This window comes from Halichoerus grypus, chromosome X, assembly GCF_964656455.1.
Source record: "Halichoerus grypus chromosome X, mHalGry1.hap1.1, whole genome shotgun sequence".
In the NCBI taxonomy this organism is placed as follows: Eukaryota; Metazoa; Chordata; class Mammalia; order Carnivora; family Phocidae; genus Halichoerus; species Halichoerus grypus.
In genome coordinates, this window is record NC_135727.1 from 102,477,544 (window position 1) to 102,503,631 (window position 26,088).

Here is a 26,088-nt window from a genome sequence, read left to right on the forward strand (position 1 = left end):
AATCCTTGGGATGATGTGAGATGATAAAATGCCTACATGATGAAACGAAGTGAGGTGACTGATAGAGGCATTGTGACGAAGCCTTAGGCTACTACTATTGACCTTCTGGTGATCCATCAGGAGGATCATTTGCTTTCAGACTGGACTGCGTTTGATCGCGGGTAACTGAAAGCATGGAAAGCGAAACTGCAGATAAGGGGGACTGCTATACTCTTAAGCAGAACCTGCCATATACTACAGCAGCCTCATTTCAGGTGTGAGTTCCAGATCCAAAACATTCTTTGCAGCCCATTTGAGTCCTCGCTGGCTCATGGACCAAGGATGTACATTTTTTCATCAAAACTGATTATCACTTGTTTTCAGAGCTCTTGGAAACCAAACTCAAATTTCAAATCAACTGGCCTGACATTGAACAATGGCCAGTTTTTAATTGTGCAGAGCACTGCAGTTTGTAAAATAGCACCATGGCCATTGATGTTCTGCAGAGCTGGTTTATGTTCACTGCTCTGCTACGGTGTCAGTTTATCATTTATAGAAATGTGTAAAACTAATGCAGAGTAATAAATCTCTAAGGACTCTTACCACTTCATCTGACTAAATACTGTGAGGGCTATAAAACTGTGGAACTAAGATTGATGTAGAATTAACCAATTATGAGAACTTAAAATAGATGATTTTATTTTAAGAAGTGGGGCTGAAAATTGAGAATTTTATGACATTTTAATTTGTTTTGCAAACACTACATATGGGATAGCGAGTATTTGTGGCATGCAAACTTTCTAATGGAAAAACCATTAGTGTAGAGACAAGTTTTCTGGTCATTTATTGAATATTACCATAAAATTTTTCAAGTTCTATAGTATATAACAAAACATTTTATATGTATATTTTGTTAAATGTACATTTGGTAGATAAGGAAGTATATGTGTATACATGAAGCCCAGCGTATATTGTTTTAATGGCTATTACTAGGTATCTATAAAACTAGTTTTCACTTTTTAAAAATTCTCCGTATTCTAGTCTTGTTCATCAAGGAAGAGGAAATGGTATCAGGCTGATCTACATGGTCCCTGACTTTAGCTTGCCCGTAAGGCAGGCAGGCCCTAATGTCTGGACAGTGGATTCTAACTCTTTCCTGCAAGAGGCACGATGCCACAAGCACTGTTCTCAGCTTCAGAGTACCTAGTGCTGAACCGTGAAAAGTGCCCTGGGTCTCACTGACTATGGTAGCCTTATCAAACCACTTTTTTGGCTTCCTGATTGTTCAACTGATCAACGAGTTAAAGCTTTGGTCCTGGGCAACCTGCCTGAGTGAATCATTCCAAATGGATATAATGACAGCACTCTCAAAACTTGGCACAGTCTACCAGAGATATGGGCTCAATACTTCAGTCTAAGCCCCAGCTTCTGGCCAGGACAGTGGCAGACATGGCCCAGTTCTAGACTTTCATAAAATAAAATGGCTTCTCTGTGTGAACAGGCATTATCTATGGTTAAGGACCAAAGGGAAGGGTAGCAACATTACAGTGTGATATTGGTAACCTGCCTTTTTTACTTTATGTCTAGGATGACTTTCATTAGCCACAACCCTCAGTACTAAAAATAGATACAGGACTTTTAGAAGAAAATGGGGGAGTGCCTGGGTGGGTCAGTCGGTTGAGCGTCCGACTCTTGGTTTCGACTCAGGTCATGATCTCAGGGTCGTGAGATAGAGCCCCGCACTGGGCTCCGTACTCAGCACGGGGTCTGCTTGAGACCATCTCACCCTCTCCCTCTGCCCCCCCACCTCAAATAAATAAGTAAATCTTAAAAAAAAAAAAAAAAAAAAAAAGAGAGAGAAGAAGAAAATCAGAACTGGTTGTATTCACTTACTTTTTAGAACTACTTCCTATGCTGTAAGAGGCTCCCTTCCTAATTAGGTTCTAGTCCCTTTTAGTAAGTGTTATTCTCCTTGTGGTTTCTATTGCATTTTATTGGTTTTCCATATGACATGAAGTATTACTATTTTAAGGAAATCTCCTAATTTAAGGAGATTTGGGTTTTCTATACTTTTCAATTGCTAAATTGGATAAGCATCACTTTGCACTCCTTTATTACTCATTTATCAAACTGACTTTATTATGAAATTATTATTGTCTGAGAGACCTTTACATAGAAAAAAGTTCAGCATTGTTAAATGGTACATAAAGTACAGACCAGGGGTCAATAAATTTTAGCCAGAGGGTCAAAACCAGCCCTTTTGTAAAGTTTTATTGGGACACAGCCATGCTCATTCATTTACATATTGTCCATGGCTGTTTTCACACTACACAGCAGAGGTTGAGTAGTTGCAACACAGACCATGACCCACAAAGCTGAAAATATTGACTGTCTTGCCCTTTAAGGGAAAATTTTGCCAATTTTTTTTGTCTTAGTTTGCTTTTACAAAATGCAAATAAATACATGTATTTTATCTATTCTTTGAGCATATTTAAAGTAGAGAAAAGTGATCAAAATTTCTTTTTTTATTTTGGGTTAAAAGTGGAAATAGTCAAATCTGTGGCATATATATTGGGCTGTGGAAATACACAAATCTGGGCAAATCATTATGCATATATATTGGGCTGTGTGAAAGCTTATCAGAAAAGCAATCTTTTAAGTTATTTTTTTAAGTGAGTGAATAGTTGTATATTGACTTAAAATCGATTCTGTAAAAATTCTTGTTTAATTTGGAGAAAGTTGCTAAAAGTAATCATTTTATAAAAATTAATGGTCCAACTAGAAAGTATTCAACAAAGTCTCTATTAAAGAATTTGATGGATGAATAGTTGGATTTTTTTTTTGTACCCCACTTTGATACAATGAAAATTTTACTTATTCAGAAATTTCAACTTGAAAGTTTTTAGAAGAATGTCTATTATGTTAAAGTGAAAAATAATTGTGCTATGTATAAACTTTTTCAAAGAAATTTAGAGACTTCCAAATGTAAGGATTATTCTTTTGGTTTTTTTAAATTCAAAGCTACATGCTGTTATGGAATAAAAAATCCATAGTATGACTATCCTTTTAAACTCTAGTTGAAAGCCAGATATACTTTTGTTTGAAGTTATATGGCTTTGTTACAAATAGATGGCATAAAAAATGCTCTCCACTTTCTTGCGATTCACCTTTATATTTTAAAAGTGTGGATTTTTTCTGTTTTCCCCTTGTTTGTTTGTTTCCTGAATGCAGTGCAAGTTCTGGTTCAGTGCCAGTTATAAATCCAGAATTTATTAGAAGGCAAGGATATGGAAGAGGACACTTGAGGCAGAGATATATAAGTATAAAGAAGAGAAGAAAATCCGAGGGTTTTATAGGTTCCTCCATTCATCCCTTATCCTACAGTGGTAAAAGAGTGCACTTTGGAAGCTTTCTGGAGGGGTAATTTCAAAGTGCAGCATCAAAATATCATGACTTCTTAACTTTGAATAAGACTACATTGCAGTTTAACCATGGATTAAAGTCTATTTTCATTTTCTGCACATACATTAAAGTGAGGGCCAGAAGAGGCAGCCTGGGACTTCCAAAGGACCCCCAATGAAGAATGTTCTGCACAGTATCATTTTTTGTGATGCTTCCTAAACTGGATAGTGCTTTCATATATTCACTTTGCTGCTTCTTAGAGAACATTCTCCTCTTCTTATGGGATGGGAAATGGCCAATTTTCTGTCATGCTACTTCTGTATCTTTATAGGAAGTGACAGATGCATTTCAGTGAGGTTTACATTTCACTCAGCACATGGGAGACTCAAAGTATCCATGTACAGAGACCGGTACATAGCATGTGATCAATATATGCTTGCTGTTTCCACGTATGAATGAAGAAAGGGGGCCAGCAGCTATTTAGAGTACATTCTGGCTCCCTGGGAATACTTAATTTCACAGACCATCCTTGTGGTAAATACCACAGTGAGATTAGAATGAAATGAAAGAGAGTAGGGAAAAACAAACAGCAACAAATTTTCCTGATGCCATTTTGCTGGGGGAGTTGTTTAGAGAAGGGGAGGAAAAGACTGGCAAATAAAAACTTGGTTTCTTTGGGGGGTGCAGTACGGAGAAGGAAGGCTTTATAAGAAAGGACCAGAAAAAAAAAAAAAAAAAATGAAAGAATGTGTTACTGCCACACAACATGGGTAGATATCAGAGACATAAAAGCCAGACACAAAATCAATATCACAGACTTAAAAGCCAAACACAAAAGAGTTCAGACCATTTACATAAAGTTTAAGAACAGGCAAAAATGAATCCGAGGTGATAGATGTCCCTTACTAGCCTGGGTGGGAGGGTGACTATTGACTGGGGAGGGGCACGAGGGAACCCCGGTGACGAAAATGTTCGATATCTTAATGTGGGTGGTGGTTATATGGGAGTATGAATATATATAAAAGTTCATCATATTCTCGACTTTCATATTTAAGGTTTGTGAACTTTGTAGCTCAATAGAAAAAAACAATAATAATGAAAATAGGTTATGGAAAGGATACCCAATTTACCGTGAAGGCTTAGTAGAGTCCTTGGAAAGCGTGGCAAACCCCTGGTCTAAAAACACTGCTGAGCTTAGCCTAAGAGACTTTTCTGAATTAGGACGTTTATAGTAATTTTTGTTGCAAAACACTTCAGTTCCCAAAGGATGATTAGAATGCAGTAAGATCCCGTGTATTTAGCTGCAGCTAGATGCAGGCTGCTGAACATCATTCTGTTGATTCTTTGAGGACTGACTGCTTAAAAGCAATACTTTCTTGTTTTTCTTTGCAGATTGGCAGATTGCTACTCTGGCTTTACTCTTGGGCGGTGCTGCCATCATTCTTATTGCATTCCTGGTGGGTTTGATTTCTATCTGCGTGGGATCTCGAAGGCGCTTCTACCGACCTGTTGCTGTCATGCTTTTTGCAGCAGGTAAATGTGTATTTATTACGTTCGAGCTGGTATTCAAGTTGCAGCAACCTTTCTACCATCCCTCCCTTCACATGCAAAAGCAGTATGAGGTTGCTGCATTACCTACAAATTGAGAGACATTTGATATATTTTAAGGTAAACTGACTAAGGGTTTGTCGTATTACAGGTTTTCAGTATGTTAAGCATTTCACAGAGCAGAGTGGCAATTTCTAAACTTCTAACTAAAACATGAGTAAGTAAGAGTTCTTGACAGGGCTATTGCCTTACGAATTGCAGCAGATGTGTTTACCAACTGTCTTCACATTCAGCTTGTTTCCCCTCCTTTTATTGCCCCCTTATTTTTTTCTGACGTGAAACTGGAAAAAATTCCAATATATGTAGGCTGAAAGGTCTAAATCTGTTTGGAAACAAACATGCTTATAATGAAAAATGATAATGTATAACTTGAACCATCAGACAATTCAGTTGTATGCGGTCACTGGCATAGTCGTTAATCTAACAGCCGTCGTTCTAGGAAGCACGCACAGCTGGGACGAAAACATGAAGCAAGGTAAGGTGGAGGTTTTGCTAAAATCAGGGAACTGTTTAGAAAGGGGGTTTGTAAGACTAAAAGCCCAGTCCATTATTTAATGTATTTTAATTTTCATCTATAAGAATAGCCTTGACTATATTGTTCTTTTTGATTCCAACTGAAATATTCTTGTGGTGCCTTCAATTTACCCTGTCAGTCACATCTGATTTGAAGACTGCAAAATAAGCCTCTGTGACTGTCAATAATGAAGACACTGACAGAACCATCTCGGATTAGATGGATTTTTTTTTTTTTAAAGCTGTTTAAAGATGGGAATGGATGAAATTTCTCAGGATTTGAAGTGTAGTTTGATCTAAAAATACAAGATCAGAAGTAGTCTGCTGCCCCCTGCTGTTTGTGTTCATTTTTTATACCCAAGAAGACTGACTGGAATGTAGGTGTCATGAAAAGGAAGGTCCAGAGGGCTGAAGTACATCTAAGTCAAATCTCTTAAGTGACTTGCTCAAAATTCTATAGTAGTTACCAGCAGAGCCAGGGCTGGGAGGCTACTGAATTTTGAACTAGTGGTTCATTCGCTACTGACTCATTCATTCATTCAGCTGTTCATTAGGTGCCTCTTACAGACTGAACATGGCATTAAGAGACCCATGAAACCAGCTAAATAGCACCACAGATACTTTCTAATAGAATAGAAAACACTATTACAAAAAATAGTTTGAAATCTTAGGCAGTGGCCATACTATTCATTTTTCTGTTGATCTGTGTAATAAAGATCTCTATTGTGAATCATTTAGTACAACACGAAGATTCTCCTAAAGATTCCATCACAGTTCTCTAGTTTATATCTTGGTTCATGGATTTATCATGGATCTTTCTATTCTTAGAATGAAATAACTTAGGTATTTTAATTTTAGTATAAATTTGTCTTTGCAGCGAGGATTTATTAACATAGTGATAAGATAATTAATTGTAATAAAATTTTTTGATAAATTGTTCTGAAATTATATACCATTCCTTAAAACTGGAATTATGTTTTGAATAATCTTTAGAATACTCAGATATTTCTGATTTTACAAAGGTATAGAGGTACTCTAGACATTCTCTTATAAATATCCAGTATTATGGTGCTACCTAGTTACTGTCTCATTTAGATTTTAACTTACCACATAATAGCATGTGCAGAATCTATAAAGAAATCCATTGTTTATAGCACCTATTTTAAACATCCTTAGAAAAGTAACTAGGAGTTTCTAGTTCTTTCTAAAAAAGCTCTGTATGTTTTCCCAAGTATAGCAAATTTTATGAAAATGTGAAAATAAGTACTGGTTGTAACAGAAAACATATTGTAAATGAACCTAAGTTAGAGGTAATGGATTTGGTCAAAATAAAGATTCCAATTTAGCTCTAGCTACTACAAGTATTAGTAAAGTATAAAATAATGAGAGGAATCCCTACAGTAATATTCATATATTCATATTCTACCCGCTGAGACCTAAAGCAAGCATTATACTGCTACATTTTTAAAATGTACATGTGCTGAGATTTAATTTTACTTACTCTCTTTTGACACTGTGCTTATGGAAGCTTTTTTTGAAATAACCATTAGTTTAGTGTTCATTTTGCTTATAAGCAAGGTAAAAACTTACTCATTATTTGAAACATATCATGAAAAGGTTTCTCTCTCCCATCTCAAAACCCATTAAAGAGTTGCCTGTAGCCGATTTCTGGAAAAGATACTCATTACACATAATAATCCATTATTGTTTTGGGCATAAGATGAACAAATTTGGAAAATCTGCCCACTTGAAACAATGCTAGTGAAAATCATGGCTGTTTATTTTGCTTGCTTCATAGTAAACATACTTATTCTCTTGGTTGGCCTGTCTCACTTGTAATTCAGTTTAGTGATTCTTTCTAAATGTGTATTTGGAGCCATTTCCCCTTTTTGCTCATGTTGGTCTGCTTGAAAATAGTCTGTGTTTCTCTTCTTTTCTCAAAATGTTTTTTTCAAATAATACCCAGCCTTATCTTGGTGTTGACACATAGAGAATGTTATGTATTTCAGCAAAGAAATAATCTTCTTCTGCTGAAACATGCAGTACATAAAATCAAAACAAACATAGCATTACCACTTGGAAACATCTCTACACCGGACTACATAATTAATTCAGCACCATGTGCTATGCCCGGTACAACACCATGCACAGTAGATGGTTGAATGGATGCTGGAAAGATGATGAAGGCACGTGGCTTGTAACTTGACAGGGAGAAACAGGCATGTAAACAACTAGCTAACTCTAGCATAATTTTTCTTAAACCGTTTCTCTTTTGACAATTTATGAAGCAGCAAGTTTCATGTGAGCACCAAGCTCCAACCAAAACAGCTCAAGAAATTGATAGTTATAAAAATGATTTTTTTTTCATTTATTCTTGTTTTCATTCACTTATTTAACAAATAAACGTGGGGCACCTCTAGTATGTAGGTATACTGCCTTGGTGTTAGATTATATACTCCAAGGGTATTTACTAAAAGCTGATGATCAAATCTCATAAAGGCAGCCAAACATATTTTAAAGGTTTTGCATCTTCCCTTTATCCCTGAAGTCCCTAATTTGGGGGGGGGGGGCTTGTTACCCACCTGAATAGTTAGTAGAATGGCTAAGAGCTTGTCATCACTGCAGCCCGTCTAAAACATTGTCGCATGTTCCACAACTCTCTCGCTCACTGGTCTTAGAAGTCTGGACTTCAGAATAAGATACTATCTGTAATAAAAAGGTTGACAACAATAATTAATCGAGCACCTACCACATGTAACACTGCTAGACACTTAGCATATACTATTTCTGATATAGCAATCTTGGCATTGGGTATTTATTTTCCCCATATTATCACTGAAGAAATAAGTTCAGAAAGGTTAAGTGACTCCCCAGGGTTATCCAGCTAGTCAGTTGCAGGGCCAGGGTTTCAGTCCATCTTCACTTGGGTATGTATAACACATAGAAAAACAAGAGCAGAATCAGCCTTGAATTTTGAAATCAGCTGCCAACTGTGTACTGCAGTTGGAGTCCATCCTGTAACTCCATTTACTCCATCTCTTGGGGCAACACCTGAAAGAAATAAGCAACTTGAGAGGCCATAAAGACCACACATTGATCAGTGCAACATGACTGAATCATAGCGCATCATGAAAGTGTGCACTTTTCCAATACAGAGGACTATAGCATGTTTTTTATTGTGTAACTGACAACGATAGGTAAAATATGATGGGATTGTAACTGGCATCTAGCTCTCACTAAAGAGTTGGTGAAATTAAAGGGGCTGCCTCTTTCTAGGTCCTCTTCTTCTATTGTCTGGTTTTGCAGATCTTTTGTATGCCCCACTGGGACTTAGGATGATTTTTTCCATTTTTTAAAGGCCATTAGTACAAATTGCAGAAGATTCTCAGTCTTCTAATTCAGATTTTAAATAACAGAATCCCCACTAATTTTATTAATGATACTTCCTTTCTGTTCTATCTGCAAAAAGCCTTCTGTAAATGAATGTTTGTACAGAATGGTGACTGTTTTTCCCCCAGGGTCCTGCAACTGCTTTCCACCTCTGAGCTCTCTCTGATTAGAGGCTTGAATTTTGCAGCCCTCTTTACAATACTGGAGGTATTTTGAGTCTAGATTTTGGCAGAAAAACCAGTGCCCACCTTAGATTTCAAACTAAAAAGGAATTCTATTCACAGATCTTTATCAGTATCGAACTACCCTTTGGCTAGAACAATTTATCGTATCAATGCCAATAATTAATTTCATATGTACTACAACTCTTGGTAGTTACAGATTAAATTTAAAAAGGAAAAGAAGGGGGCGCCTAGGTGGCTCAGTCGGTGAAGCATCTGCCTTCAGCTCAGGTCATGATCTCAGGGTTCTGGGATCAGCGGGGAGTCTGCTACTCTCTCCCTCCCTCTCACTCTGCCCCTCCCCCTGCTCATGCTCTCTCTCCCTCTCTCTCCCAAATAAATAAGTAAAATCTTTAAAAAAAAAAAAATAAAAAGGAAAAGAAGATCGCTTCATATTGACCCTTCATGGGCAAATGTTTTCAGAATTCTCCAGATTACCATTTTCTTTTTGTAAACATTCTGTATTTAGAGACTTGGCTGGTAAGTCCTATCAATTCTGTCTCTAAATTATCTTCTAAGTCTGTAGCTTCTTTTCATGACCCACCATTACTGCCTTGGTTGAGGGCATAGTGGAACACCTCCGTTCCCCGATTGGAACTTCCCCTACTTTATTTTTTGATGGTAATATCCGACTTAAAATATCTACGTGACTCCTTCCTTTCCCTTTCCTAGAATCCAGTTACTGCGTTTTTCTTTTATCATCTTTTCTTCACCTTCTCTCCTCTTTCTTTCCTGCTGGTGGCATCTCAGTCATCACTGCATACAGGTATCCATGCATTGACTAGCCTCCTTCCTAGGAGCCTCCCGTCTCTAGTCCCTCCTGCTTACAGTCTGTCTTGCACACAAACCCATGAGGTGGTGTTCTCAAATACACATTTGGTCTCGCCACTTGTCCCTTTGGTTTCCCCAGAGGCAGAACGTAAGACAGGGAAACAAGTGCAAGTACTTAGTCTGGGAGGCAAAAGCACAGATACGGAAAAGTGAGACAGAGAAGGGTAGGTAGGCAAGAAAGAGGACATTATCAAACCAGTTGTTGCTGAAGGCAGCTGGAGCTTAAACTTCCTGGAAAAATTCTGGAAACCGGTTTACAACACACACCTCAGAGTTATTTCATTGGAAGGACTAGGGAAGTGGGGTATTTAGAAGCGAGATTCTGAGAGTCATTGGTAAGGGCTGAGGTGATGGCAGGGGAGCCGGCAGCGTTCATTTCCCAGAGCACCAGGCCTGCCCCACAATCAGGCAAAGGAGCTTTCGTGGCCAGAGGAGAAGTCAGGCAAAGAAGTGCAGGTGTTGCAGACTGTTGGAAGTCAGGCTGACAAGTATTGGAGTGATGAAGATGAGAGCATATGGGTAGGGCACCAACAGCATCTACAATTCAGATAACCTCTGAGATGTCTCCCTGTAGAAACTGGTCTCTTATTTTTATGACACATAAGCCTTTTATAGTCTGAACCAAACCTTTCCATGGGAATGTACCCTTTATTCCAACCTCCTGACTTTTCTATAGGTACACCCTCTTATACTGCTAAGCTCTATACAAGCTGCTGCTTTTTCCCAGAGGTCTTTTCATTTTTGTCTTCTGACGACGTCCTGTCCATCCTTTGAGAACCAATTCAAATGGTGCTTCCTCTCGGAAGCCCTCCCTTCTTTGTCCAGGCAGGAATGGTGTTTGGGATATCGTTAGAGTTCAGAAAATGTGTAATGAATGGATCAGTGAACATGCCTCTGCTCTTACTGTTGAACACATTCATTTGTAATTATCTATGTGTCTGTTTTCACCATAGAGTATGAAATATGACCGGTCAAGGGCCATGTCCTGTCTGTCTGATCCCTTTCACCTGCCACATGGTCAACATCCAATAAGTTTTTGTTGAAATATCCCCTTAAATGAAAGTATTGGATATTTCAATATTGAATGTTTTCAATGGTTCAGCATTGAAAGCACTGAAAAATAGCCCCTTAAAACTAGACATAAGACAAAAATTAGTACCTCTAAGTTCTTGTCATGCCTCTCTCCACACAATTTCATGGTTACTAGTTTCGTTGCCTCTTTTCAAAAGAGTGGAGAGAGGTATAAAATGAACTTCAAATTCCCTTTAAATTCTAAAATGCTACACAACTTCACTAATGTTGCCCCTGAGGTAGAGCATAGAGAATACCATAGCCAATGCCTATTATGTTTCACTGATTGGTGGTAAAGTAGAAATGTAAGTGTGATGATGTTTTCTTGAGTTCTGGACTTGGTTTGTGTATTTGTTTTTCCCTTCACGCCATCTACAAAAGGCAAGGAGGCATTTTTACCTGCCTCTGTGTATTTTTATTAAATGGAAAAAGTTATTTACAAATGCCGGCTTATATATGTTTTTTTCTCAGTTTTGCTATTACATGCATTTCTCTCAGTGATTCTAAAGAGAGTAAAATAATGCAGAGGCATAAAGCGTTTTAGGGTAATTTTCATCTGGCTACAACACAATAAAGCTTTATCTCTAAGAAAGCTGCTCAGGAGAGTATGCCAGTGGAGCCTAATGGAGTTGTATTTCCACTTTTCCACTAGAGGGAAATTATGTCATTGTATTATACCAAGGAGGCCAAATATTTGCTAAATAAAACACATTGAAATGAATATTAAAAGCAGCCTAGGTAAACAACTCACCCTAGGGACTGGCTCTTTCACAAAAGAACCCATATAATCCTTCTAGAATAGAATTCAGATCAGTTATTACCTCTCTGCTCAAACTCCTTTAGCAGCTGTCCATCACACTAAGAAGAAAATCCGGACCCCCGCCCGTGGTTCACAGGTCCATCCCGGATGGGCCCCTGCTTCTCTCTTCCGTCTCACGTCTCACGTCCTGCCCCACCCAGATTGCTCACTCCCCATTTGATTGACCTGCCCCCCTCACTTCATTCAGGTCTGTCCTCAAATGACTCCTCCCCTAAAGAGGCTTTCCCCAGCTTTTGATCTGAAAGAGCAGCCTGCATCCCTCTATCTGGTTTTCTGGCGTTCTTGTATTTTTCACGTCTCTTGGCAATACCTGCCATGTTCTGTGTCTGTTTCTTAATGGACAGCCTCCCCATGAGGGTAGCGACTTTTGTCACCCATGCCTTAAACTGTACCATTTGGTTCAAACTTTTATTGAATGAATGAATTTGTCGAATGAGTAAATAAATGACTATTCCTACTTCACATTTGTATTTCAGTCACCTACTGGCAAGATCAGTCATGCTTTGACTAGTGACCAGAGTATAGGAGCCTGAGGAGAAATTGCCTTTTTATCTTTTAAACTTACTTACTAACTTTGCAATGTTTTTCTGTAGTTCATGGTTGATAGTAATTGACTTCTTGTTAGTTTTAAGACATTTAATACATGAAACCACCCTTTCCCTCACAAAGTCACAGAGCCAGCTGACTTTTTTAATTTTTTTAATTAATACACATTTAGCACTTGCTGGAAGTAGAGGAAGTATGGGTTATATAATGAGCTGTCAGTTGTCCTAACAATGACTTAAAACCTTTTCTAAGACTTTTAAACTATAAACAAGATGTGATGTTCATTTTGGATGCCAAGAGATTCTCCTTTTATATGGACCTATTTATCCATCCACTCTCCATAGTATGGAAGTGTGGTAGGCGCAGTGTTGAGCTACATGGCAAAAATGTTTCAAATTCTTATATCTGGCTCCAGAAAAGTTACTTGACCCCCTAGTCAGAACCTTACAGAATGGAATGATTTTGTGGAATCACACCCTCATGAATTTTCTGGAGTTCATCAATTTTATGCTAGAGAGAGGACCATTAATGTAGACTTTCTGGGAACATTAATCATATTGGTAATAAGGATCTTTTATAGGTACTGAGAATAGATGAGCATAGACTTTAAAGCACAAAACTCCAGTTTAATTAAATACGCTATCCATCCTACTGCTCTTTCTAAAAAAGGTAATAAACTGTATCTTTTTTTACTATATAAAATTTTATTCTTGTCTCCATAATTGTTCATGTGTTTGTTGTTGTGCATTTGGAATTTACAGTATTTTTAAGATGAGTTAAATAATAATCATTTTCACTAAACATTTACTTGATGTATCAGGGGTTGGCAAACTTTTTTTTTATACAGGGCCAGATAGTAAGCACTTCCGGCTTCGTGAGCTGCATGGTTTTTCTTGCAACTATCCAAGCTCTGCTTTGTAACGCGGACAGTACATGAACGAGCCTGGTTGTGTTCCAAGAAAACTTATTTTCAAAAACAAACAGTGGACCAGATTTGGTAGTTTGCCAACCCCTGCCCCATAGTACATAGTACCCAGATTTTTTAAGATTGTTTCTTGAGGGTAGAAGCTGTCCTATAGTAGAGAATGAGGCAGATGCATCCCATAAATTCTAGTTAAGTTGATTGAAATATAGTAGAAATTATACAGTAGATGCAATATGCAGTTATGATTTTGAATGGAAGACATCATCTCTTGTGTAATCCAGTGTCTCCCATATAGAAATATCAACAGGATAAGGACCACTTTAATTTTAGATATATAAGAAAAAACAACAACCCTTCCCTTTCCTGATGAATTTTTTTTTTTTTTAAATCAGGTATGACTCATCACAGTTCCCCTTTAGCCCTGACTGACAACTGACTTAAGAACCGAGAGTTAGCTGAGAACGAAGAGCTGAGTTTTGTCTCGATGGTAGTAGCTAGCATTAGCTGATGTTTTCAGTACCATTAGCTCCTATGCCTTCATTGATTTCATTCTTTTTTGAAAGTAGGTGAAGAATAAATATATAAATGTCATCTGTTATATCTAACACAAAGGTTTAATTGGATGTGGCTTCTTGACAAAGATGACTTTTGAGCCCCTTTTGAAGGATGAGAGGAAAGGAATGAAAATCGTTTTTGATCAGAGGAATATAAGCAAAGGCATCATGGTAGGAGTTGCTAGAATCATCGGCTGAGTTACGTGGTATGGAGAAGCAGCAGCAAGAAAAGCACGTCTTAAATCACAGCTTGACCACTTTCATCAGTACAAATGTATTTGAATTCCTCAGTTCCTCAAGAGCATAAATAAATAGCAAGGGTTTCGGGTATTTGTGGTCACTGTTCTCGGGGAACTATTTACAGGTTTTGTTTTGTTGAGCTTATATATGTATGTCTATAAAGTGAGAATCACTACTTTGTATGCTCTTGTAAATTATTGCACTAATTATTTCATCAAGTACTATTATGGGGAGTTACTAATTGCTAGTAGAGTAATTCTTACTATATTGTGAAACAGTGTTAAAGACAAAATTGCTAATGTTTTAAGGTATACCATCTGGAATAAGCAGTGCTTCAAATTTTTTGGCTTTTATGTTTGATTACAAAGCAATTTTCATACATATATATATTTATATGTTGTATCGTTTTATTTCCTGCAAAGAACACTTTCCTAATTTCTATTTGCTTTTCTTTCAGTTGTTTTACAGGTTTGCAGCCTGGTCCTTTACCCAATCAAGTTCATTGAAACTGTGAGCTTGAAAATTTACCATGAGTTCAACTGGGGTTATGGCCTGGCCTGGGGTGCAACTATATTTTCGTTTGGGGGTGCCATCCTTTATTGCCTGAACCCTAAGAACTACGAAGACTACTACTAGAACCAACAGTCTCACATTTTAAAAAACAACCAACCATCCAACAAAAGGATTACGTCTGTTATCTTTTCTAACTCACTGTTTTCTAAAACACATGTGGAGCATCAAGCAGTTTCCTCAGTTGATTTAATATCTTTTGCCTTTTGGCTGTCAACATCATAACCAGCTTTTACATCCATTTTAGGGACCTGCACAAATTAAGAGAGCTGATTAGACATAGGCAAATGCTGCAGACTTCCAATATGTTCATGTCATTTTTCTTGACAAGTGAAGGGTCTATATAGGCAATGCTTTGGCAATCAGCTTCTCCCCAGGAAGGGAGTCAAGACTTGGAGACATGTGCTTTTCATTGTGCGGTTAGCAGTTGTGCCTCAGACATATCTAGAATGAGGAAAATTGGGAGTCTCTGCTTTCCTTGGGGCAACTAGAAAGAAATATGCATGAGTTGCTTTTGTCCAAAGTACCCTTTAAATCATTTACCAAACATTACTGCAAATAATTGTGCATATGTAACAAGCTTAAATATTTTTATAGAAGGTGAACCATTAGTATAAATGGTAATAAGTTGTTCCCTACTCCAATACATGCATTTGCCTATTACACATAAAAGTAATATTTGCTCTAGTGAAGTGATTTGAACACTAACCTTGTACACGTTAAGAGGCTTAGATTGGTATTCACACTTATTTACTGTACAAAAGTACATATACCTTAAAGCTTTTGCTCTGTGTTCTCTACTGTTTCACTGGAAAGTTTTAATAGAATTGTATAAGAAGAAAAATTGAAATGGTGTTAATCTGAAAATTCATGATTCTTCTGCAAGCACTGTAGTTCAAAAGAGAGTAGCAATTAGAATGATCATTTTGTTAAAAGTTCAGTAAAATAGAAGGCTGCTTTTTTTCAAGTACTTTAAATGTCTTTATTAAAAAATAAAAGAATAGTGATAGATTTATAGAAATGTCTAAATGTCTCAGTAGAGGAGTAGAATTCATCTGGTTATCACCTGGTCCTCTGAAGTTAACTAATGGGCTAACTGATTTCTGCACACAATTATGATGGATTTATGTTAAGGGAATCATTTGTTGGCTGTTCAAATGGAAGGAAGGAAATATCAATGATAGGGAATAAGTTTGCAACTAATCTCACACTGCAAACTTGCATTAATCCTGTTTAATACACAAATTTGGATAGTTTAATTATAAACATATTTTTATATCAAATAATACAGTTCTAATATAAAAGTTATAGATAGTTATTTTTGTTAACAAAGACACTAAAACAGTATGTCCTGGTTTTGGCCCTTTTGCAGAAAGAAGCATTGGAAAAATCATTTAAAACCTACTTATGTTCTATTGTATTGCAAAATCCGTTAAGAGCAGGACCACATCAATAGTATTTAATAATTTGCTTTACCTCCCAGAGCAGAGTTCTGCTTTCAGCTTGTCTTAAGAACTGTTGCCAGAACAACAGGGAAAAAAATCTGTTTTATTATTCAAACGCTTAAAAAAAACAAACCCTTCCATCTTGTGACTTCTCTATAGAATTACAAAGTAAATATGAAGAACCAGGCTTGATCTTACTTTAGCAATGACAGACAAAAGTAATTAAATGCATCCTAGAGAGAAACCTTTATAAAAGTATATGATTCTCTATAGACTCATAAGAAACTATGGGTGGAAGTTTTCCAGAAAGATATTAGTATCATAGAATCTTCTGAAGCAATTTTCTTGAAAAATAGTGAAATCTGGGCCAGACTGTCTTGCAGTTAATTGCATATTGTCAGAGCAGCATGAGAAATACGGTATTTGTTGGATAGGGATTTTGGCTACTAAACATTCTCTATTGTGAGAGAGTCTCTTTATTCCTGAATAATGGGAGAACAGTACTTGGGGGCTGACATCAGTGAGGCACTTTTCTTAGTCCTAGCAGAGGATGCAGTGTGCTGTTAGACTGATATCACATCTCGAGTCTTACCAAGTTTTCATTCTCTGTCAGTATGACAGGCTGGAAAATGACAGACTATGTTATAGGCTAAGGCACACATATTTGCAGTACACTCAAAGGTAGATTTCTTATATAAGTTTTCTCCCCTTCCCAGTGAAGAGCCCTATGTTGTATTTCTACCATCACTAATATTTGAAAGTATTTCATGACTAACAAGCTCAGTACAACACGAAAATTGTTGCTTATCCGAAATACTTTTCGTCTATTAGAATGAACACACGTGAATTTTCACCTACATTACGTCTTTGCAGCTTTAGGTTTGTTTGATGTTTTCTTACAAGCAAAACTGTTGACTATAAATCCATTGTTTATCTTAGAGCGATATATACGCATACACATATAGAGCATAAAGTACTCATCAGGGCTAGTTACTTGGATTTCTTGCACAACTATTTAGCTTTTTGTAAGTTCAACATGTAAATTTTAAAGACAAATATAGAGAGACCTATGTGTTTGAAATATAAATGATATATATGGATTAGCATGTACCTGTATATTATTAAACATGCAATGAACTGACTGGTAAGTGACGTCTAATTGTATGGCTAGCAATGTAATTTATTCAGACTGTATTTTTGTACAGAGCAGCGCACACTAACCTATGCCTCTGTGTCCTCTTTAATGCCTAAAACTGTGCCTAGAAATTTCATCTGTCTTAAAAAATAAAATTATACTTCATGCTGTTTATGCTATAGTTTCTCTACTGCTGTTCTATATTTATTATTTTTAAATATATGACATGTTTACTACTTAAATATGAATCCATGGTATTCTGGTTATTTTTTCTAACAGTCCTCTGGGGGAAACCTGTTTATCACTCCAGTGGTTTTGAGTTTGCAGTTTCGCGATCGGTTCTTCATTTCCTGATTTTTGTAGCTGACATGAAGTTATCTATGTGGAAAAAATAAAAATAAAAGTGGTTTCACTGATGTGGTTTGACTTGTGTCTTCTCTGCTGTGTAGACCCATTAACAGGTTCCCAAATTACACGTCTGCAAGTTCATGTTCTCCTTTATAATATATATTACCTAGAAAACAGAACCTGCCATGGCATGCTCATTTTATGTAAAACTTTTTAAAACTAGTTTTGTTTCATATTCTCTCCCAAGATTCTTTCTGTCCCCTGCATTTGAGTTATATAAACACTAAGAGAAAGAAAGAATGTTAAATGTCTCTTTAAACTTTGTTTTGAAATGCACAGGAAGGAGATACAGCGCAGGCTACTGCTTTTCCTACTCTAATGACACAATTAGAAACAGGAATAGCAAAAGGGTCGATACTCTGTTTTGGCTTTTGTTTCGTTTTCGGTGTTTGCAAGGTAGGTTAAAACAGCCCCTCCTGCATTATTTCTCACTTTTAATTACAGAGGCATGCTCCATTTTCCGTGCACACGCGCATGCGCATGTGAACAAATCCATAAAATTAAAGTCGAAATTTCGCTTCACCTTTGTGTATATAAATGGTGAGTGTACTTGGAAAGAAATTTAAATGAGGCAATAAAATGCACTTGTATGGTTGCCAGAAATTTTTCTTGAAGATATAAATAGAACCACATGTAATCGAATAAACTTTTCTTGTGTTGCTAAAATCAGTTTGAACATGAAGTACATATTTTTGTTAGGATATCCTTTCATGTCTCATACGAACCCTTCAGTCTTGAAAGGTTCACAGAACTCTTTTCTGCCAAAAAAATACTGTAAATCATCTGCAACCCTATGCTATATTTAATGTCAAACTTCCAGAAGTATGCATATTTGACAGCTATAAATTCAACATTTTCTATCATTTTGGAGATTTTCCTTTCCAACGGCCTTATTATATTCTAATTTGATGGGGTAGCATCATTCATTTGATGTATTACGTTTTCAGTATAAAGTACTTTCATTTGTATACAGAATTCTCATGAGCAAAACACTTTTACAAACATGTCCTGCCTGATAATTATCCATGACCCACTTTCTCTGAATTTGGAAGACATGGAGACATAACTTCACTCTGATTTGACAAGGGAAAATCCTTGGCCTTCAGAGATTTCATTGTGAACATGAAACAGGAAAGCGTTTTCAATTTGCTCTGCCATAATGGCCATATAGCCTGTTAGCAGTTTCTTTTATTAAGTCGGGTCCATCCTATGTCAACACAGTGTCCCATTTTGAAGGTTTTTAAGTCGTCTGGGTTAGAAAATAAATTGGTAGTGAAATTATTTTCTGTTCTGTAGAATAATCCACTGAATACCTGAATTTCTGATTTATCAAATTCTTATAACCTGTTAATAGCTTTTCAGAAGCACAACCTTAGATGGGATTAAAGGAGCAAATAAAAATTAGGATGATGTGCTTAGTATTTTCACTGGAAGCACTAATTTATTTGAATAACTTAACTTCTGTGTCAACTATTGGAATGTGGTATCATAGCTACTGAATGCCAAAGTTAAGATCAGACTAAGTAACAAAATGCCATCTAATAAAATACCAATTTTTCTTGTATGAGGCAGGTCTTCAGACTATTTGAGAAGTCCTCAGATTTTTAACAACTACGTGTTGCTATGAGCAGAGAGTCCATATATCTATACTTGGAAAATCTGTTTTCAAAGAGTCACCAGCTGGGTGACTCAGACATTTATATTCCAGCAGTAAGTCTAATGGTTCCAAAGTATAACTAAGAGAACAGGAGCTGAACTGTTCAAGTGGGAAGAATAATATGTGGTGTTTCGAAGCCAAGATTAACAGCACACAAAGAATGGTGTTCTTTATAAAACTAAAGCTGTGTTGAGTGGTTCACCAGAGAAACTCAGTTCTGGCAAGCAATTATTTCCAAGTTGAATGACTTCATAGGAATAATAATTATAAAAGAAACTTGGAACGAGTACTGGAAAATCATGTCATCAAACCAACAAAAACCTTGAATACTTCAATTTCTGCATGTGACAAGAATTAATGAAGAAAATAGTATCTAAACATATATATATATACTAATAAACATATATACTAATTATATATAATAATAATTACACATTACATACATGTGATGGTCGTACTGAAGACTGCTCCTTGGCTGCTTTGAATTTATCATTATAAAGGTAAAATAAGAAATAAACAGCCTATTTTTTTAAAATATCGTTCACAAGAAAGGTTCCAAGAAATTGTTTTAAGTCTGAACAGATGAAATTATTATGAATGAGGGATTACACTGTTAAGGGATAAATGGAGGAGATACCTTGTGTTAACCGATACCTCGTGTTAACTCCTTGATACCATGTGTTAACTAAAAAAAACATAATGCTCTCATGCTTGGGAAACTCTCCCACACACAAACTTCTCTATCAAAGTGTTTTTGGAGACTAAGTACCCCTTTGTGGCTATATCACTGCTCAGTGGGAATGTGGCAACTCCTGATGTCAAGAACAATTTTCCAATATTTAACATTTAGGTGATTCTTCTTAAGCATTATCTAGCTATTATGGTTGTGTTAATTATTTGCATAGTGATGTGTCTGAAAGAAGCAAAATGAGAAATTGTAATCATTGGGAAGGAAAAATTTTCCTCTACCATTCAAGTTTTTGTTTTTTGTTTTTCGGCTAGTCTTAAGAATTAAATTGATACGAGACAGATAAACAGGAAAAAATCAAATTTAATTATGTACATATGGGGACTCTATAAGATTATGAGGCCCACAGGCAGTCAGGCAGTTGAGCTAAGGAGAAGTGGGTAGGGGTCTGGGCCTACAAAGGGAAGGAAGGCAATTCCCAGGAATATGAAAAAATCAGTGTTTGGTAAACAATATTTGCTGAGCATTCCAGAAACAATGGGACACAGAGGATTTGGATCAAACAGGACTTGCTAGTTTCCTCCCTGTCCACTGCACCCAGTTCATATTATACTATAGTTATCTGTGGTGATAGCTCTCCCCTGGAGCAGATCCTCTATCTAAATCCTTTCAGGCAGTTATGGAAGAAGCAAAAAAGAAAAACTCCTTGAGTCATCTGTTTCTTAAAAACAATCAGCCTAAAGTAATCCACAGGCCAAAAGACACATTTTGAGGAGGCAAATTTTGCTCCCCTAAATAATAAAACATTTAACACTTATGATAATGAAAATTGTTTCTCTTTCAACTCCACCCTCTGAATGCTGTTCACTGTTGGAACAAATTTGGCATAAATTTGACATAATATAGAAATCCTTATGGAGGTATAAGGTTTCACATAAAATTTCCAGTTATATTTTCTGAAGACCTTGATATTTTTAAATGCTGCTTAATGAAGGAGAATTTTGGAAAAATCTATTCTCAGGGTATTTCTGTGCAAGCCTTGATATTTAGCACATCTTTCTAGCCAATTTTCAAGACATGGAGTACTTTGAGTTACTTTCTCCCATTTCTTCAGGCCTGTATAAAATTATTTTTTCCCTATCTGTATCAAAAGTCAATAAATATTAGTACATATTTAGCCAGGTCTTTGAGCTTTAGCAAGTTCAGGTATGATCCTACACACCAGGATCCAACCTCCTGCTGTCAATGACTGGATAGCATTTTTGAATTAGAAATGTTCTAGAAGTTGAGGCAACCACTAAGACTTCTTATGCCCATTCAAACCAAAAGCACTGTTTGGCTTCAGTTAGGTTTCTTTGACTATTGTGCTGTTTGGACAGGGAAAACACATGTAATATGCTATTTTCCTAAACTAAGGCTGGTTTTGATTTATTATTATAAATATGTACAAATTTCATGCATTTATATGCTTAGAAGGGTTTGCATATTATCTATTTTGGAACTGGAGCATTTTTAGATTTACAATTTAATGGAAATACAAAGTTATAGTCAGAGTAAGGATTGGGGGAAAATATCTACAGGAAAAGGAGATCAAACAGCTGGATCTTTCAAGTTTTACCATTTAGTCATAACTGTGTGGTATAAGACTGTGAAGGTATGAGAGCAGAAACCTGCCAGGTTGGTGTAATTGATTAGCTTTGGAGTCTATGCTCCACCCATAATGATTTTTCTGAGAACAGTAGAGGACTTGGCAGGCGGCCATATTTGCACCACATGACCCTGCACCCCTGGTCAGAGGTAATTACAGCAGAGATGGTTCCTGCCTTAAGCTAGCCTCCTCTGCTTCTCTTGCCCATTAATTTGGAATTGGTCTCTGCATGTAGCTAGTAATAAAATGCATAAACCATGGGGTATTGGGGGTGTGTGCAGGGATGCAAAGAAAAACTGCAGAGAATAAAGGAATGAAATAGATATGCAGAGAGAAGCAGTCAAGAAGGACCATGTAACACCCAGAGAGTGGGAAAGAGTACCAATTCCTAGTAAGGTCAAGCTGCCTGTGTTCCATGAAGTACTCCCGTGTCCTTCCAATAATTTCCTGTTTTGATTAAACCAGTTTTACTTGGAACCAATAGAACCTTCTGTTAGACAAAGCACCCTTCATTAGAGGGTTCAATATTCAGGTTCTGCTAAAAGTCCAAAAAAGAACTGGGAAGATTTCTTGGCACACTTCCCATCCCAACGCAGGGCGCCCAACATTCCATTTCCCCATCAAAATTTACTCCCACTTGTCTCATTCACATTACAATGCCTCATTAACAGTACAATGTAGCTCAGTGAAAAGATTTTAATGTAAACTCTCCCTTCTCTGTGTATACTTTTTCCAGGATCAAAGTCATATGCTAAGGGGGAAAGATCAATAATTATTAGATGGCACAAAAGCTGCCCTGGAATCTCGGAAGCCACTCATGGTAATTTCTCTTACATCTTACATCTAGAACGTACTGGCAATCTACATTAGCCCCTAAGAGCTGTTGCTCTGCACAACCCCAGAGAGCACCATTCACATGTGTTCTCCAAGAATGCCAGTCTTGCTGACTTTGCCTCTATCTTTGAATTTATGGCTTATCTTGAGGATTTCAGAGTAATACCTCACACACACACAATATCTTTTTTAAAGATTTTATTTATCTACTTGAGAGTGAGAGAGAGAGAGAGAGAAAATGAGCAGGGGGGAGGGGCAGAAGGAGAGAGAGAGAAGCAGACTCCACGCTGAGTAGGGCCTGGATCCCAGGACTAGGAGATCATGATCTGAGCCGAAGGTAGACACTCAACCGACTGAGAAACCCAGGAGCCCCTCACACACACAATATTATTATCAACCAAAGTTTCCATTACCGTCACTCTAGTGCTGCTTTGGGCTCAAGTAAATCAAACCCAAGTAGAATCAAGCATTTTGGAGCAAACCCAGTAACTGCATATAGTAAAAGAGTCTACTCATCCAACTTCTCCAGAGATCTGATCTGCATGGCTGCTTAAGCAAGTCAACCTAATGGTTACAGTTATTCTTGGATCCTCTTTTGGCTACACAGTGGCTCCAACACATGACAAAGTAGTTATATACAAGCACAGACAACTAAACCCAAGGTCAAAGACTTAATCTCCCCTGCATTTGTGTTCCCAAATCATCCTAGGATTAAACAAGGGATGGGAAGTAAAACCTCCCCCATTCTTGCTATTGTGTCTGCCTAAACGCAAATCTGTGTGTGTGTGTGTGTGTGTGTGTGTGTTTTAAGAAAAGAACATTACTTGTTCATGAAAATCCACTGATGAAATACGTATTTCAATATCAGATGCACTACGACATAGATACTAACAACTTCAAGAGGAGGACTGTTCTTTCTTGCAATGAGACCAAAAAATATTTAGGTGTTTACATGACATACTAGGATGAATTTTTTACTTCTTGGTGCAAAGTATTACAGGCAGTCAAATTAACTGTCAACTCCACAGCTTTCATCCAGGGGCTAAGTCATCCACTTTGAGAGGTGTTTTGGGTTTTTTTCCTATTTAATTTCAAAATAAAGTTCTATTGATTCATGTGAATTTCAGCTTTGATGGACATTTTTTCTGTGACTCTGGATGACAGCAGATGGCCTCATGCCCTTAAGACAAACTGATTCATCACCACTGGTATAATACACGATCCCTTCTTTCTGTGAACAATATCTTCAAATTGCCCAGAGAAGCCACATGCACGCACAACGTGAGACAGAGTGGTTCTGACAGCTGGTACTATTGAGAAAAGGGTTCCTTAAGACTTAAGTGATAGAAGACTTCAGGGATATGGTAGGACTTTCTCTGGCCCATTTTAGTTGTTTCAGTATTTGATATCACTAAATACCCTACATCATCATTTTTCTCATTCGTTTACATTTCTCAGGCCTTCAAAAGATCCTTGAACACATTTAACAAAAAGTTTAATCCTTTAGCACATTCTTTTTTCCTGTGGTCTAAGCAGCAAAGCCATTTGTTTTTTGAAATACCAGCAACTATCCCATTTCCTGGGTCAAGGGAAAATACATGCCTTGGTATTTTCCATTCTTATGTGGATCTAATAATGCAAGGCAAAACAATTTTGCATTCCTGATTCCTTCATCAGGAAAATGACATAAGAATCCACATAACAAACACAGCACAAGGCATTTAGGACTGCTGTATTTTACACACTATATTTAAATGCTTCAGGAATAAGAATAGAGTCTTAAAAATACATCCGGTCAGGACTCACTTCCTCCTTTCTCCAGTCTTTAAATGCAAACACATGCATACTGACAAGTCTCAGAAAAATAGCCCTAATGAGAATTTCTCCCTTTCCCAAGGGGTGCCCTCTGCCACCATCTATTTATGGAATAATAGTGGGCTCCCTCCTTCATTCTCACATCCTACATTTAAAAGAGCAATTTCCATTTTTAAAGTATTGCTGAAAGGAAAGAAGTCATCTTTTATCACAGTCAGGAAAGGTCAGCAAGTCAGTAATCCTCCATTCACTTACTGACAGAAATATCCTTTCCTCCCACAGCAGACCAGAAAAGTGATTTATTTGAGATTGGCATTAATACATAAAATGTCCAGTACACCTAGCTATGCCTGGGCAATCCCTTACATGGTCCAGAGGCTTCTTTTATTACCTGCTAAGGCTGTGAATTGAATCTGTTGGAGCAAGCATTGTAGATAGGATTCCCAATCCCCTCCCAAGCACTCTTCCATAATATCTAATCCTGCCAAGGCCAAAATATTTTCATAACGAAGACCAACCAAGAAGCGCTCCTTGCTTCTGTGCCCAGATGTTGACCTTTCCTTTGCATTTGGGTGCCCACACTCACGGACGACCCTATTTACAGAAGTTTTCTTTGTTTGTTGCAAACTGCATGTTTGTTTCTCAGTCCTCCAAATATTCACTAAGTTTTACTGTGTCTTTAATATGGGCCCAATGTTGTACAAGGTCATGGGACATTATTAAAGGTATAATCTGAGACTTCACAGGTCTCCTAATTCAAGGAGGGAACACAAAGCATTGCACACAGAAACAAAAATTCTGCCCTATATTGTGGAATACTTGCAGTTCCCAAGGTAAGTCCACTAATTTTATTACAACCTGATACTTTAATGATACAGGGTATATAGCAAGATTTTGAACAAAATTAATACATGGTTAAACAAAATGATATATGTAAGAATCAATCTGGGTTTTCCTGTTCAACTGTAGGGTAAATACTTTCTTTTGGGAAAAAAAAAAAAGCAAATTTCTACCTGGGACCTGTATCTTGTATAATCTAAGACATCACTGATTGTAAGACTTTATGTACCGATAAGAAAGGAAAAACCAAGATTGGGTGGAGGAACGGTCTCCTCTGACTAAAACTGGGTCACCAAAGGCTATAGCTTCAGTATAAAACTAAGCAACTCAATAGAGTGGCCACAGAGAAAGGAACGGCAAGGGAACCTTAATATTTCAACCTCGACACTGGGTGGCAAATCTGAACAACTAGTCAGTACTCATGCAGGTTTGAGGTCTGAATTCACACTTCCAGTGTGGTCCAAGAAACCTCAAGCGGAGAATTTAATTTAAAATGGTCTCAGATGGGTAGTGCCTGAAGTTGGCTGGCAAAAGCAAATGAAAATTCTCTCTGGAGGACCTTAACTATGATCTAGGCTGACAAAGATTGAGGGTGCAGTTGATTATAAGATGCACTCTGATTTCACAGGTGTGAGAAAATATGTCTTAGGATTAATGAAATATGGTTATTACTTATTTGTAAGTGATTAAAAGACTTTTCACCTCAGAATTAGCTCTTAGTTATGATTAAAACATCTGAGATTTAAGAAGAGTTGTCATATATCTTAGTTATTATTTTTCAGTGTCTTTAATTTTGGGAGACTTATCTATTTATCTTCTATGTTTCCAGCCTAGCAATCCCAGGCTAATAACATGTCACTTATTCACAAAATAATAATGGTGAAAATATTGGATAAGACTTTAAGTAGTTTATTTGAAAGATTTGCTCTCTATAAAAGCAACCATTTA

General features: G+C 37.0%; 1 protein-coding gene across 1 annotated transcript in view; it reads left to right on the forward strand.

Annotated features, from left to right (window-relative positions):
- Positions 1-17,666, forward strand: part of TMEM47 (transmembrane protein 47) — a 23,017-nt gene extending 5,351 nt beyond the window's left edge. Inside the window, exons 2-3 of the mRNA XM_078064043.1 lie at positions 4,774-4,914; positions 14,558-17,666. Coding sequence (XP_077920169.1) covers positions 4,774-4,914; positions 14,558-14,736 — 320 coding nt within the window. The 3' untranslated portion in view covers positions 14,737-17,666. The remainder of the gene's footprint in view (positions 1-4,773; positions 4,915-14,557) is intronic.
- Positions 17,667-26,088: the final 8,422 nt, after the last annotated feature.